Here is a 15,282-nt window from a genome sequence, read left to right as displayed (position 1 = left end):
AACGCGCGAGCGTAAGAAATAGCCGACATCAGTACCGTCAACCCGACGAACGCAAAGAGCAAATGTTAGGGACCCAGCTGCAATCGAACCCAAGCATTCTGCGTGACAATGAACCATTCCACCACAGAGCTAAGCCAGGTTTTGGAACTACTTTTCAAATAGACTCTATTCTTCGTGAAACGTCAATAGTTGTTGCAGTGCTGCCTACCAATTTCATAAACACCTCATATGTACTCTTTCAATACAGCCGTCACGTTGTGTTAACGTCAATTATAGTTAGTTGCCATGTTCTGATGTTGATTTATGTAGCAGTGTCCCAGGCCAGCATCTTCGCGAGCATCTGAAGTTAATTTATGTAGAAGTGTCCAAGACCAGCATCTTCGCGAGCATCAGTGCTTCATATCAGCTCCTGGTGTTGATACGTTTCCCAGGTACCAGGGATCTGCCTAACTGTTTTTGGCGTTAGTCAGTCAGCATCGCTAATATATCACGAGCCAGAATTCACACAATCACTCCGAACAAATTTATTTTGTGGAAAATTTTATTAGTATACCAATACAGCGCAGAAAGCAACGATGAAATTGGAATTATGGCGCTATATTCATTAAATACTTTAGCTGCTGATTGTGTAGCGCTAAAGTTTCGAGATTTTTTCACACAGTGGAATGAGAAAACATATGAATAGATGTAAATCCGAAATTTGTATTTTCGACTTTTCGCTTAATATAGGAAAACTTTTATATAAAGCAACGTCTCATATACTACGTGGTTAATTTGTTGTCTGTGTGTGCAGAACGCACGTGCTGTGGTTAGGCGAAAGCAGTGCAATTGCTTTAGTGGTGTAACATAATGTTACCCTGTAAAAAACGCAAAAAAGGTTAGCAAGGCGTGTTGCTGAGTTAGTTGCTTCGTTACTTGAGGAAACTAGGTACGAATTAAGTCAAAACACTAGGGACCAAGTCAAGACAAGTATTTTTTTGTTATAATATTTTCAAATTAACTAGGTCATCCACATTTTCTGTAACCCAAGAACCTGTTTAACGGATTAGTGGATGATCACGTCGAGACGGCGTATGGGAGGCGCATGTAACGAAAGGGTGTGATAAGTGATGCACTGAAAATTTGACAAACACTCTTAACGAAATGCGTTCTTGTAGACATCTTTGTTTTTTGTTGTTGTTTTTTTTGGGGGGGTGGGGGTCACTTTGCTGGTGCTGTGACCTCCCGTATCTGTTCTCTTGTGCTTTTACTTTTTGATTTTCCGTTTTTTTTTCATTTCTCGTGACAATAAACATATGTTGATTTCCAATGGCAGATGGCGAGCTCTAGGCCAAATTGCAAATGAAGTGCACAGATCCGAGCGGGATTGCTCGCACCAAATCTGCGATTGAAACGCTTGCGTCTCCACGGGGGCTGTTGGTGAGCGGAAATCTAGCGAGGGAGCATGATAGGGTTGGAGGAAGTGCAAAGCGTTTTCCGGACATCCATCGGTGATTGGATGAAAGGCGGGTGCATATAATGCGTCACTTGAACATCCATCAGTGGTTGAATGAAAAGCCCGGCCACACAGGATTCGTCATTTGAACTTTCCTTCAAATGCGCCCAATTCGGCGGAGCATGAATTCTTGCTTGCACGGAGCAATCCATGATCTGTGGTTGCCTTAATCTGCCATTCGAACACACATTTCACGCTCCCAATTCGCCATTGAAATGTAAATGCTCCGCTCAGAGCAGAAACACTTGATCTGAATCTGCCATTGGAAGTCAACATTACCTTTTAGTCAGCGCTGTATATGTGTGCTGCTTCAAAATTTTCGTCTGGTCAAGGCGCGCTGTTTCTGTTCTTTCACAGTAGCTCCCGTCGCCCGCCCTTGTTAAGCGTCATTGACCTGAATTTCACTTGACTAAGTACTGAAGGCTAGTCTGCCTGATAAAGGCGCGAGAAGGGGGGGGGGGTTGTTGAAACGGCAGGTTTTGTCGCTCCTGCCAGCATAATTCCTCAGGAAGGGGCAGTGGTGTGAACGTGTGTGGCCTACAGTCAATATCGTGTGCGAGACGAATACGCGGCAAGATTTTGGCACTGTTTACAGCTGAGATCACTGCCGCTAGCAAACAGCGGCCCCATGCTTTCATTAATCTATATAATACTCGCTCGCTTCATGTGCCGTTGCGTGTTCACTGCGTGTTCTCCGGGACCGCCTGGACAATGAGATTTTTGTTCTCTTTCTCGCACCCTGGCTAGTGGCCATCCCTTTTAGAGCGATAGCTGTTAATGACTTGGAGAAACTAAAAACCTTTCGGCAGCGCTGTCATGTGCGATCTCCATTGGCTATGTTATGACTCATAAATTCTCGTGTAATTTGTGAATCACTGTACAGCTCTTTCAAACCACTCACTTCTTCCATTTTGGAAACTCTATCCGCTATCTTGGCGATCCAAGGGGGCTTCAACAGGACATAAATGATAGATATTACGAGCGGTCGTTTCATCCCTTCAGTTGGTTCTTCTGCAGATCCATCGCTTCATTGCAGGTGGAAATGCCCGACACCCGAGCATTTAGATTTAGTCGCACGTGCAACAAACCCATTGGGATCACAATCACCGCAGCACTTCATCGCGGCGTCTTTCATAAATATATCGTTATTTTGGGACTTTGAAACTCTGAAATTATATCCAAATCCCTATATCTTCAGTTTACCCCGCTTTTCTGCTGCTTCATTCAAGGACTTCTTTTTCTTTCTGATCCTAAGCTCACGCTGGTTCATGTACACCGCTGCTGTTCGAAGATCTAGTCCAGCGAACGTATTAATGTCATTTGCTCATGTTGGAGTTGCGCAGTGCGACATGTTTCGCATCGCATGTTTTTTTCTTCTGATAGCAAAAGTTGCATTGGGCCTCATCTTGGGCCAGGCAGTGCGTTAACAGCTTCACGTTCTCAGTCCCCTTTTGAAAAGGCGTAGTGAAAATAAACACGTGGTTGAGCGTTCATATTTTATTATTATTAGGGCCCTATTGTATTCCGTATGAAAACTACACTTGTGCGCTGTTGTACAAGAACGACTCAAAAAGGATTTGTGGATATTTTATTGCGGTTATGACGTTGACGCGCGCCGAACTGAAATCACTAAATATTTAAGAATCTATTGAGCAAACATGCACCCAATGAGATTGGTAACACTCAGCAATGACGATTGCGAGAGAAATCGTCGGCCACACTATAATATGGTAAACGCTGGAAAACAGCGTCACTTATACATGTGTGATCGTATACACTACAGTAGTCGGTGGTGCTCGTGTCAAATGAAGAATGAAGTGCATTACACGGATCGTGCGTACGATATAGTGAAATTATGATAACTGTCGAAATTCGGCCTATCAAAACTATGATATAATCACGAGGGGCTCCAAAAACTTCGACCACTAGAGTTAGTGCTCCCGCGGTTCTTTCTCTCAACTGATATAGACTGAAAATGTCATGCAACGACATGAGTGTATGACCAAAATGAATGACACGTCATGACATAGACATTACGTAATGTGTGCTATAAAGACTAGGATGTAGTCTTGGTGCTACTACTTCCTTTTCGTCAATTCTAAACTCGCCAAATTATTATCGTATCACAAAAGGCTATGAAAAAGCTAATAACGTGTCATGACATCAACACTGTAATGTGCTAGAGACATCACGCTCGATGTCCCTAGCGTGTGTGTTGAGGGTCCGGCTGTTAAGCGGTCACCAGCAGCGTTGATCACTGGTTGCGTTAGTCAGGTTGACGCTTTAAATATTGGCACACGTGCTCAAGGCGACGGATACAATTTATGTGGGAGCCACTCACAATCTTCCATCTTCTCGCACTCACGCGCGGTTCCCTTTAGCGGGGAAGATGGCGTAATTTTGTTTTTAGAAAATTTGCAAGAGCACGAAAAAAATGAAGTAACATATTCAAGCTAACAGTTCATTGTACCACGTGTTTTTGCAGATACAAAGCTTTCATTTTTATGCCACAGCAAGAGTTGTAGCATCTTGGTCATCCGGAGCCCAGTACTTGTCCTTGCGCGTGGTATAGTCGCACCCCATGAGGGTTGCCTTTTCTACTTCCACTATATATTTTGCCTCACAGCTGCCTTTCGCAACCTGAAAGGCAAAAAATTTGTAAGTGATTGTGAAGTAAAAACAACACAGGCGCGAATTTGTGCCTACGACTCACGTGATGTTTCTTATCAGAAGCGAGGCTCCTCATCTTTTGCCACAGCCGGACAAGGGCATAATTGCACAATGTTTCATCCTTCCTGCAATTCGTTTCGCCTGCAACCCAAAGCAAGAACAAACAGACATCTGTATAACGCAATGCCTTTTTCTTCATTTCGCGAATACATGGTCTGAATTACGCGACAATGCGAGCTGTTTCGCTTGTCTTTTTTTCTGTTGATCGTTTTGTTAAACAATAATGAAGATCGAGAAAAATTTGTACGCCTGATCTGATGACTTTTGAGTTGGGAGTCGCTGCACCACATTTCTGATCAACAATACAGCACAGTGTTACGATTTACAGAAGCTGGCAAGTTTTACTGGCCAGCTTTTTTTAAGCGATGCTATGTGTCTTTATAAATATTTAGTAAAGTGAAGGCCCTAATGACAAAACAAACGAGCAGCTCAAACTTCATTTCGATCATGAAACTTACACCGGCTTCTCTTTTAAAATCGCACAAGCCTCTAATGTTAGAACAATTATGTCTAAAAAGTGGTTTTTCTTCATCGAACAATGGAGGCAATTCTGTGCTGCATAGTGTTTTGGCGGTACACATCACAGTATGTTTGATGCCATGGAGCGTCGCAAGCAATAATATGACGTAAACAAAAAGACCATACGGGTAAATAAAACTCTTTTTTCTGCTCTTTTAGCACTCTTGTGGCACTGCCTTTTTTCTGCTCTTTACACTGTTTTAGGAAGTCTATTTTGCCACATGATATTTCATAAAGCAACTACGGATTTCATTGTTATTTCTGTTAAGCAATGGGCTATAGAAGTCGTGAAAGTTATGTAAACATTTAGGTGCTCGCACTGGTTTCTTAATGAACTAAAATTGAGGCAGGGAGAAGAGCTCGTTAACATTTAGCTTTAATGGCACCAAGCCTCAACACAACTTGTCGGTGCCAAGTACAGTCGGCATGTAGGTAAATACAACGTTAGAGGAAAGGAACCCTTAGGATATGAACAGATTTTATTGTTACATAGCAAGATGCCGACGCACTGATGTGGAAGAGGCAGGTACTCAAAATGTATGCCTAGATTTAGCTTAATGTTACTAACCACGGACTCGACGTACGTGATGATTCTCCGCATACGTTTACCCAGCCAAACGTTGACCTTATCAGTGAGAGTATACATCGCGAGACGAGAACATATAAGGTGTCTTGGTGTTGCTTGGTCGCTAACACTTTCGTGGCATTATGCTATACTTTCATCAATATCCACATTGACAGTGTCGGCAATATTGGCGGTCCAACAAAAAGATCAGTATTTGAGGTTGTGGAGCACAAAACGCTGCCCTCATAGCACGGCCGATAAAGACGGCATTACAAACGAGAGCGTGAAGAAGTAAGTGCGTATATGACATGCATTGTGACGAACTATGGACAAGACGTATGAAAGCATGATTTGTGGTTTTAGCGGGCATTTTAGAAAGAACTAAAATAGAACTACCCTATTAGTACGTGTAGAACAAATAGAGACACATTTGTATCGAGGACGTAGTCGGTGCAGTTAGTGTTATTTTTTGCGTGCATTCGGATTATTGCTAACCACAGAAACAAATACAAAAGCGCTGATAAATACCCTAGAAGTTAGGGTTTCGATAATTAACATTCACCGGAAAATATCGATTACTGGAAATTAATGACACATTTGCAGTTACACTGATTCCCATAAACGTGCAAGGATTTTATTGTTTTATAAGTGTGCTATCCATTCAAAAGTGGTCTTGAGAGTCTTGTGAAAAAGATACAATTACATCACGTACATTTCGGTACACAATATGCAATACGCCAAGAATTATTCTCACCTGTGACAGCGCTAATAATTACTGCGAGCACAATAGTTCCGATGAAAGCAAAGAAGCTGCTCCAGAAGAACGACAGGCGAAACATGAAGAAAGGTTCCTGTGTTCTGCACAGAGATTGAAAAAACAGCAACTTTATTACTTTTTCAGTCATCTGAGTTTTGCAATTTCGCACAGCTGGTGCTTCAGAGAAGCCATGTATTGTGCCCACAAGACACCAGGTCTTGTGAGCGTCACATCCTTGTCTTTTTCTCTTGTCCTTGTCTCCTTAACGAGCGTCACATCTGTGTCACATTCTTATTTGTTTGCGAGCATCACACTCAGTTGCGCTATCGGCACGAGAACATTTTGATTGATTGATATGTGGGGTTTAACGTCCCAAAACCACTATATGATTATGAGAGACGCCGTAGTGGAGGGCTCCGGAAATTTAGAACACCTGGGATTCTTTAACGTGCACCCAAATCTGAGCACACGGGCCTAAAACATTTCCGCCTCCATCGCAAATGCAGCCGCCGCAGCCGGGATTCGAACCCGCGACCTGCGGGTCAGCAGCCGAGTACCTTAGCCACTAGACCACCGCGGCGGGGCGACGAGAACATTTTGTATTTTCAGTAAAACTTTCAAATGTAAAAGTAATGCAGCTTCTGCTTGTCTCTTTATGAAGATGTACCTGAATAGTAAAATCTTACCGTCATTAAGGTAGTAGTGTAAAATTCTTATTATCTAGAGAGAGAGAGAGAAAGAGAGAAGAAATGTAGGAAAGGTAGGGAGGTTAACTAGACTATGCGTCCAGTTTGCTACCCTACACATGGGGAGGGGGAGAGGGGAGTAAAAAAAGAGAGAAGGATAGACACATGTCACATCACATACACAATGCCAAGTTTCACAGGCGGTCCCTCAATGAAGTTGCTGTCAAATATCTCAGGAGGGCTCGTGTGGCTTTTTATGCTGATGTGCTGCACGACCAGGCTCCTGAGATCTTTGCTTCATTAAATGACCGGTCATCGAGTCTATTCAAGGCACACTGGAGAGTCCAGCGATCTCCATCAAATTGGGCACAGTGGCACATTGGATGTTCAATAGTCTCTATACAGTTGCAGCTTTCACACATGGATGAATCTGCCAAGCCAATGCGATGGCTTAATGACTTAGTAAACGCTACCCCAGTCCACAGCCGGCACAGCATTGTAGCGTCACGTTGAGAAATCTCGGATGGCAGTTGTTTTGGAGTAATGACTTAAGATTCTTAGGGTAATGATTGGAGTTAAGGGGAGAATTCCAGTGCGCTAGCGTGGCATTATGTGCGATGTGACGAAGTTCTCTAGCTGCGTCTACTCTTTACAAGGGTATTACCAGTGTGGGCGCTCCATTGTGGGCACATCGGGCAGCGTCGTCGGCAAGGTGGTTACCACTGATGCCACAGTGGCACGGGAACCATTGTAAAACTATGTTGTGTCCTTGATCAGCGGCGCGATGACAAATTTCATTAATACGATAGACCATCTGGTGGTAGTTTCCACATTGTAGACTTCGCACGCATTAAAGGGCTGCCTTGGAGTCGCAGAAAATGACCCATCTACTAGGGGATTCTTGCGTAACAAACTCCACAGCTGCTTGAAGAACGGCGAGCTCGGATCCCATAGATGTCGTGACGTGTGGTGTCTTGAATATGACAGTGATTGATCGAGATGGTAAAACAAAGGCACCTGTTGAACTTCCCGAGACCGAACCGTCCGTGTAAACATGAATTCGGTTAGCATACGTCAAATGCAAAAGGTCCAGTGAGATCTGCTTGAGGGCTGCAGATGACAGGCTTGCCTTTTTAGATATCCCCGGCACTTCAAGATGCCCTGTGGGTCTTTTCATGCACCACTCTGGAGATAGTGGTATGGTTGTGGGCGATAATCTCCACGAAATGGAATTCTGGTTAGCTGCAACAACTTTGGAAAACGCTGCCTTTGGTCTTTCTAGTGGCAGGCTAGCAAGGTGGTGTGTAGGCACTCTGGATATTTGACGGATATGTGTCCGGAGTGTGTCGACAGTTATATATGTCGTGATCGGATAGTATTTAGCAATACCAATTGTTGCTAACGTATTAGCGCACCGAGGTAGCTCCAAGCATGTGCGGGGTACTCGGCCTTGAATGCTTTGCAGGACCCTGATGTTAGTTTTTCCAGCGTTGCATAGCACGGGCGTGCTATACCGCAAATTTCCGAAGAAGAGCGCTCTATTCAGCTGAAGCATAGATGACACTCATGTGCCCCACGTTTTACCAGCGAAAAATCTCATCACGTGTGTGATAGAGCTGAGCCTCTTCTTCAAGTGCGAGATGTCAGCACGCACGAGAGACCTCTGTTGATAATGACGCCCAGGAATCGGTGACGTCTCGTATACGAAAGGTTCACGTTGTTGATGGAAACAGGAATATGGATCATGGGCTTGTGGGTAAAAAGGACTAAGGCGCACTTCTCGGTGGAAATTGTGATGCCTCGAGCATGGAGGTATGTTGACGTTTTTCTTGCTGCTTTTTGGAGCCGTACGCGTACCTGGGGTCGTGTCACTGCTGAAGCCGAGATACATATATCATCAGCGTATGAAAAGAGATTGACTGATTGAGGTAGACTTTGTACAAGGCCAATGATCGTGAGGTTTAACAGCGTAGGGCTGAGAACCCAGCCTTGTTGAACGCCACGAGCGGTGTAAGGATCAAGGGTTCGGCCTTCCGCAGTGAGCACGAAGAAGGATCTCCTCTGTAGGGACCTCCGAATCCATCGAAACATTTCTCCACCGATTCCAATGAGGGCGTTACGTTGTCGTATGCACCTTTCACATCGAGGAACATTGCGAACGAGATGCGCTTGAGGTATTTCTGTTGTTGCACAGAGGTTACGAGGTCGATGACATGATCAATAGAAGAGCGGCCTCTTCAAAAACCAGCCATGGCCTCTGGGTAAATATTATAGCGTTCAAGGTACCACTCGAGGCGTGTCAGAACAATTCTTTCCATTATTTTCCCCACGCAGCTGGATAGCGCAATGGGTCGTTATGATGCCAGATCAAGTGGCGACTTTCCAGGTTTGAGGATTGGTACCAAGCGGCTGGATTTCCACCTTTATAGAACGACGCCATCATTCAATGACTGGTTGTAGCATTTTAGTAGCTGGTCTCGGCCGCGTCTTCCAAGATGGTATAAAACAGCGTATGTAATACCATCCGGCCCAGGTGACGATGAACGTCTGCAGGTGGCTAGAGCTGCATCCAGTTCCTCGAGTGAGAAAAGAATATTCAGTTCAAAAACTCGTGCTACAGGAACAGCCGCGAGAACTTCGTCACTCATGGTAACAACATTGCCCACAATCCTCACGCAGAAATCTTTAGCAACGTCAACCTGCAGGCGGCCTTGATGGAGAACCAATGTGCTGAATGGACGTTGTTGTGGAGTCGAGCCAAGGCCACGCACCGTCCTCCGTATATGAGACATGGGCTTGCGAGGATCGAGTGATTCACAAAATTTCTTCCACCGTTGGTCCTCCAGCTTGTCCATTCGACGTTGGATTTTCTTTTGTAGACGTCGAGCGTCTCTGAGTTCATGAATCGAATTAGTGCGCCTGTACCTCATCTCCGCCCGCCTACAAATCGTTCGTAGTTGTTCAAGTTCTATTTCAACTTCTGTGCGCTTTGATGTGTATTTAAAGGCGCACGTAACCTCTTCCATCACATTTTTCATTACCTCCTCGAGGCCGCAAGTGATATGATCGCATGCCTCTTTCACCTTTGTCTTGTACATTGTCCAATTAACCCTTCTGTTAGTTGATGAGGAGGAAGTTGCCAAACCTGTGACCTTCAGATACGTTGAAATATGATCACTGCCTTGAGTCTCAATATCAGTGAATCATCACACTTGTTGGGTGAATCGCCGTGACACCAATGCAAGATCCAAGCAACTGCTATATCTCGAACCACGCAAATACGTTGGACTGCCGTCATTCACAACGTTAAGTTCGTGGCGTGAGGCGAATTGAGCAAGTTTCCGTCCTCTGGACGGAAACTTTGTGCTTCTTCATCAATCTTTGATGGAGAAGCACAAAGCACATCAATAATCTTTGTGCTTCTCCAAAGCAAGTGATGAGCATTCCACCAAAAACAATCCCAAAAACAATCCAACGTTAAGGTGTAGCGGTCAAGATGTCATGTAGTCTTTCACCACCGAACTGACCAGATGGTGAGATGCATGCGCCGATAAGCGTGAAGGCTACCTTTTTTGCAACGCGGATGCATACGTATTGATTTCCGTTATGGGGTTGCACCAAACGTGGAATGTAGGGTAAATCTGTGCGAATATATATAATTACTTTGCTGGGCTCGCCACAAGTTGATGAAGTGAAGGCTTCGTAGCCAGGAAGCTTTATCGCTTTTAACAAGTTTGGTTCACATATTAATAATATAGGAATTCAGTTGCGGAAAACGTACTGTCGAAAACATGAGATCCGTGATTTAAGTCCTGTTTTGTCTTTGCAAAGTTGGCAAGTACTCGACTCAGGGCATCCAATACTTGCTCTGCGCATCGTGCTGTAGGCGTGTTCGTGTTGCCAATAAGCGTGCAAATGCCATTAATGAGAGACTTGATCATCGTCAAAATTTCACGGTCACGCTCTGTCGCCTCATCTTGGCGAGATGCAGAAAATGGTGCTATCGGTGCACGTTCCAGTTTTTCTGCAGGGGTTATCCGTGGAAGTGATGACCATGCTTCTTCCAGAGCCTCCTTTTAAGGGGCAGCATTCTCAGTGCACGTGTTCCTTCTGTCCGGCGGTGGTGGTTTGGCTGATTCAACGAAAGGAGACTTTACAGAAGGCTTGATACTATGGGCAGGCTTTCTAGATGAGCGTCTGCGACGAGAACGATGTCGCCTGGCGACAGCAACCGCTTCTCGATAAGTCGAACGTTTCTGCATCATTTTCTTCAAAACTAAAATCTTCTGCCTTATTTTCAGACACTCTTTTGATGTGGCGTCGTGGGGCCCTTGGCAATTCGGGCAATTCTAGGAATTAGCCTTACAGTTGTCGGCAAAGTGTGGTGCACCACAACGAGAACTTGTTGTAGGATATCCACAGACGGCGCTCACATTTCCAAATTTCTGACATTTTCGGCACTGAAGTGACTTAGGGACAATGGCCGCACAGCATGTCGGAAATGACCTACCTTAACATGTGTCGGCAGGCAATCACTCTTAAAGTCTATCTTCACACATCTCGATTTTCCTAGACGGCACGCTTGTAGTATTTGGGGCCCATCATTAGCAGGACCAATAAAAATCGGCAGATCTTCGTTAGAAATGGTCACATCAATGTCATATATGACGCCTGTAGTTGCCTGATTTCCTAGTGGAATGATAGTGTGAACATTCATGCCGCCAAGGACGGTGACTTTGCTCAGTGTATCTAACGCTGACGCTTGAGCGACGTCCACTGCTACAACATTTTACCGGGGATTTACTCTGATATTCTTAATGCTGTTCGGCAACAGTGTCTGGAGCTCTGAAGATACAGCTTGCTTGTTCAGTAGTCTCATGTTGATGGATGGTTGCGTAAGCGAGAATAGGACGGTGTACCTCGGCGAGCTTTGCTGGGCCCTCACAGCAGATGCATCCATGGATGCCCTGAGCATCCCCTGCTTTGCTTTCTGGCTCATGACCGTCACGTATTCGTCGTCGGAGCTGTCGGCGCTCTCGGCAGTATAAATGAGGGTAGCCTCGCTGTCACTGGAAAGGCAGTTTCACTTCCTTGAAGCTGCCGGCGCTGTCGCCGGCAAATCGAGTGGGCGTGCAGATGAGTCCACTTCCATCGCCGCCGAAAAGGGAACTATTTTCCCTGTATAACTGCGAAAATGTGTGAAAAGTCCGAAGATGAACGGCAAGCCCTCAGCTAAAGCAACACTTCGTCTTCGTCTTCCCTTATTATCTAGGAACGCACAACAAATATGCATAAGCGTCACTATGATTTGAGAGGTTGCAAAAATTAAAATATCTTTAGCACTGGCATACCCTGTAACGGCAAAATAGAACATGCTTTTTTATGCAATGACGTGAAGTTCACTGTTCTCTGATAACAGCGGACCCCCCCCCCCCCTCTTCCCATGAAAAGACAGCCATCATTCATTCCCACACCTGGTCCAAATTTTTAACCTCTCCAGGTGACAGGACACCTGCGATAACAGCTGCGTCATTTTATCAGAAGCAAACATAATTTTAGCGAATTCATGACCCTTTAGTGTTCGTATTACATTTTGGTTGCGCGACATATTAGCCGAAGTGATGACATTCTGGCGCCCAGCACTGTGCATATTCTAAGGTAAAATATACAAAAAGTTGCCCTAACTCCTGTGTATATATATATATATATATTTGGAAGGTCCAGACCAATATCTAAAACAATGCCACAAACCAGTACCAGCTTGTCCGATATCCTAAATATAGGTATTATGAAAAAAAAAAACATGAGCTCAACGTAAAATATGGCAACCACAATCCTGGATTGTACAGTCACACTTTCACAATATATGTCAAAAATCATGGGCACGATCAAAATCATCTCATCTGTCTGTTATACTGTCCGGTATAGCTGGAGTACAGCTATACCAGACACTTTTTTGTCAGATACCTCCGCTTCAGTGTTTCTGTTTTCTCCCGTGTTTGCACATCTGTAGAACCTGCACGGGGGGGGGGGGCAAGCTAGGGCGCTAAAACTTACCCAGGAGTACCTCGATGTAATTCATGATGGGACAATAATTCAGAGGCACGTGGTTGTCTAGATAGTGTTTATCTTCAACACGGCCAATGCGAGTATACCTGTGGTTGTTGACGAAGCATGGAGACCATCCACTGGGAGACTTTATTAACACACGACCCAATGCTACATACTCATCAGCTGTTATGTCACACCGAGATATGCTGCCTTCGAATTATGTACCACGTTTGGCATCTCAAATACCTTTCTGTGGATGATACCTAAGCCGGTCATGTGGATTTCGATCCTTTGAATAACAAAGAAGTAAAAAACACCAACTGCTGGACCTCAGTATTTTGCTTTGTCCTCAATTGGCATATGTACGTATATACGGTGCATATTTTGCTGTTGGCTTTGCCACACAGACCTCCTTAGCAACAGCTTTCACTGTACTTCACATGGTAATTACAAAAGCTTTCAATAAAGCACACCGGGTATCGTCGACTGCCGCTGAGCTGACCGGTGTCCGATAGGCTATCTACTACATGTTACAGCCTAGTGCAGTGATAGACACAATTTTGCGACGTCAAGCCACAACTACAGTCAATCAGAAACTTTATGAAGCAAGAACCCGATGTGCAACATAATGAATATGTTAAACGAAGCATCTGAATTCAGTCATCCCTTGCGTTACAATATATTCTCGGTCACTGTTGCATAGCCAAAAATGAACAAGCTGACGCAGATGCGAAAATGCACACACTAGCGGAGAAGACATATCAAATCACTTTTCCCGATATGTCATCGACTCAACGCATTGCTCTTTAACGCTATGAAAACAACTAAGACACAAATATAAAATGATCCTGATAGTCGCCACGAGCGAACTTTTAGGCTTGACTCTGGTCGTACTTTTCGTCTTCCATGCCGTCTAAGGAGAGACCAGGAAACGATACTACATATACTGTGGCTGGGTTTTGCAGGTATGCAACTATACCTTTCCAAGATTCGACAGCAGCAAAACCCTAACTGAAGTGAGTGTGACACGTCAGAGAGCATTCATCTCATTCCGCGTGTGTCTTCAATACGAGGTGGAAACAGAATAAGTAAAGCGCCTCACAAATCTACTAGACTACTGACTATTTTCAAAGGAGAAGCTATTGGTTGCTTTGAGACGGGTGAATCACTCCTAACGAAGTATAAAGGGCGTTCTCACATCCCTCAGCAAGACAGGATTAAATTCCTGTCTTCAGAGCACGTGCAAGTGTAGATAATGTAAAGACTTTTGTCCATGTCCTACCCCGCATGGAACAGTGTAGGTGTGACTCACTTTGCAATTCTACAATCACCCCACATCATGCCTGTCTCTTTTTCTTTCCCTTTTCCTCTTACCACCGCGAAAAATAGCAGGCTAGAAACCCGCTTTCTGGGGCTATCTCTTCTGCATCTTCTAATTAAACATCTTCTCCTTCTTCTAATGCACTTGCGCATAGTTGAAACAAAATTTGAACGCCTTGCTGTACACAGGGGGCACGTTCTGATAACTTGTATGAGACAAAAATAAAAAAAAACTACTTGACGTTGTTTTCTCTTTTAATACCCTTATGTTTTTGTTATGGCGATCTCAATCAACACGGTATATTGTCCCTCATAATTGCATGGCGGTTTTCGGACGTTAAACCCGACGAATTATTCTACAAGGTATGTTCTCAATTCTGACAAAAAAAAAAAACACGTCAGGGGTACTAATTGGCTTGCATTATTATACAGCCGATTCGTGAACAAAGAAAATTACTCTGGTTTCTTTCCAACCGATACACCTTGCATTCTGAATAACTTGGAGAAAGCTACTAATTCGCTGAGTTCTGATACAAGATGGCCACACTGTTGCTGCAATTTTTCACACATCCTACGTACCATGGAAATCGACGTAAGGCGAAGCATGCTGAAAGAAGATTACTGTAGTGTAGTTTTTTTTATCGGGTGAAGCATTACAAAATGACAATGAACATATGTGCAGTATATCTTACGCAGAGACTTATGTGTAATAGTCACATATGTTTTACGTAACCAGATGTTTCCAGCTGCATAATGATGGTAACGGTAACACATGTACTACCAGAACCACAAGCGGTAAGCTCATATGCCGTGCTTGGGATTGCAAGGGTGGTAAACCCGGATAATTCTTCGTAGACCATCTTCAGTGGATGTCACTTACGAATACAGTGGACGTTTACTCAACGTAAAGGCTGCATTATAGGCATGCATATGTATAGTTTACACAATTGAATAGCCAGCAATGCAACCACAAAGGACGTGTCACCAGCACTTGAGATGCAAAGGGACATTCTTGAAAGTAGTATCGAGACCTGGCGTGGCTCTACAGTGAAATATTTACTTTTCACGCAAGCTGCTTGGGTTTAATACCTGCTAACACTCTTGTGTTTATTCTTTGCCCTCACTTAGTCAACACTGCCAATGCATGTTTTCTTTAACG

The 15,282-nt window shown here is 44.2% G+C and overlaps 1 protein-coding gene across 1 annotated transcript in view; it reads right to left on the bottom strand.

The window, feature by feature from the left end:
- Positions 1-523: 523 nt before the first annotated feature.
- The window catches only part of LOC119186041 (sodium-coupled monocarboxylate transporter 2-like), a 113,700-nt gene continuing 98,941 nt past the window's right edge, over positions 524-15,282 (bottom strand). The window contains exons 12-14 of the mRNA XM_075869692.1: positions 6,064-6,167; positions 4,209-4,306; positions 524-4,135 (exon numbers count right to left, since the gene is read on the bottom strand). Of these exons, the coding sequence (XP_075725807.1) occupies positions 3,998-4,135; positions 4,209-4,306; positions 6,064-6,167 (340 nt within the window). The 3' untranslated portion in view covers positions 524-3,997. The remainder of the gene's footprint in view (positions 4,136-4,208; positions 4,307-6,063; positions 6,168-15,282) is intronic.

The sequence above is a fragment of the Rhipicephalus microplus genome, chromosome 7 (genome assembly GCF_043290135.1).
Source record: "Rhipicephalus microplus isolate Deutch F79 chromosome 7, USDA_Rmic, whole genome shotgun sequence".
Taxonomy (NCBI): Eukaryota; Metazoa; Arthropoda; class Arachnida; order Ixodida; family Ixodidae; genus Rhipicephalus; species Rhipicephalus microplus.
This window is presented reverse-complemented; position numbering and strand designations above follow the sequence as displayed.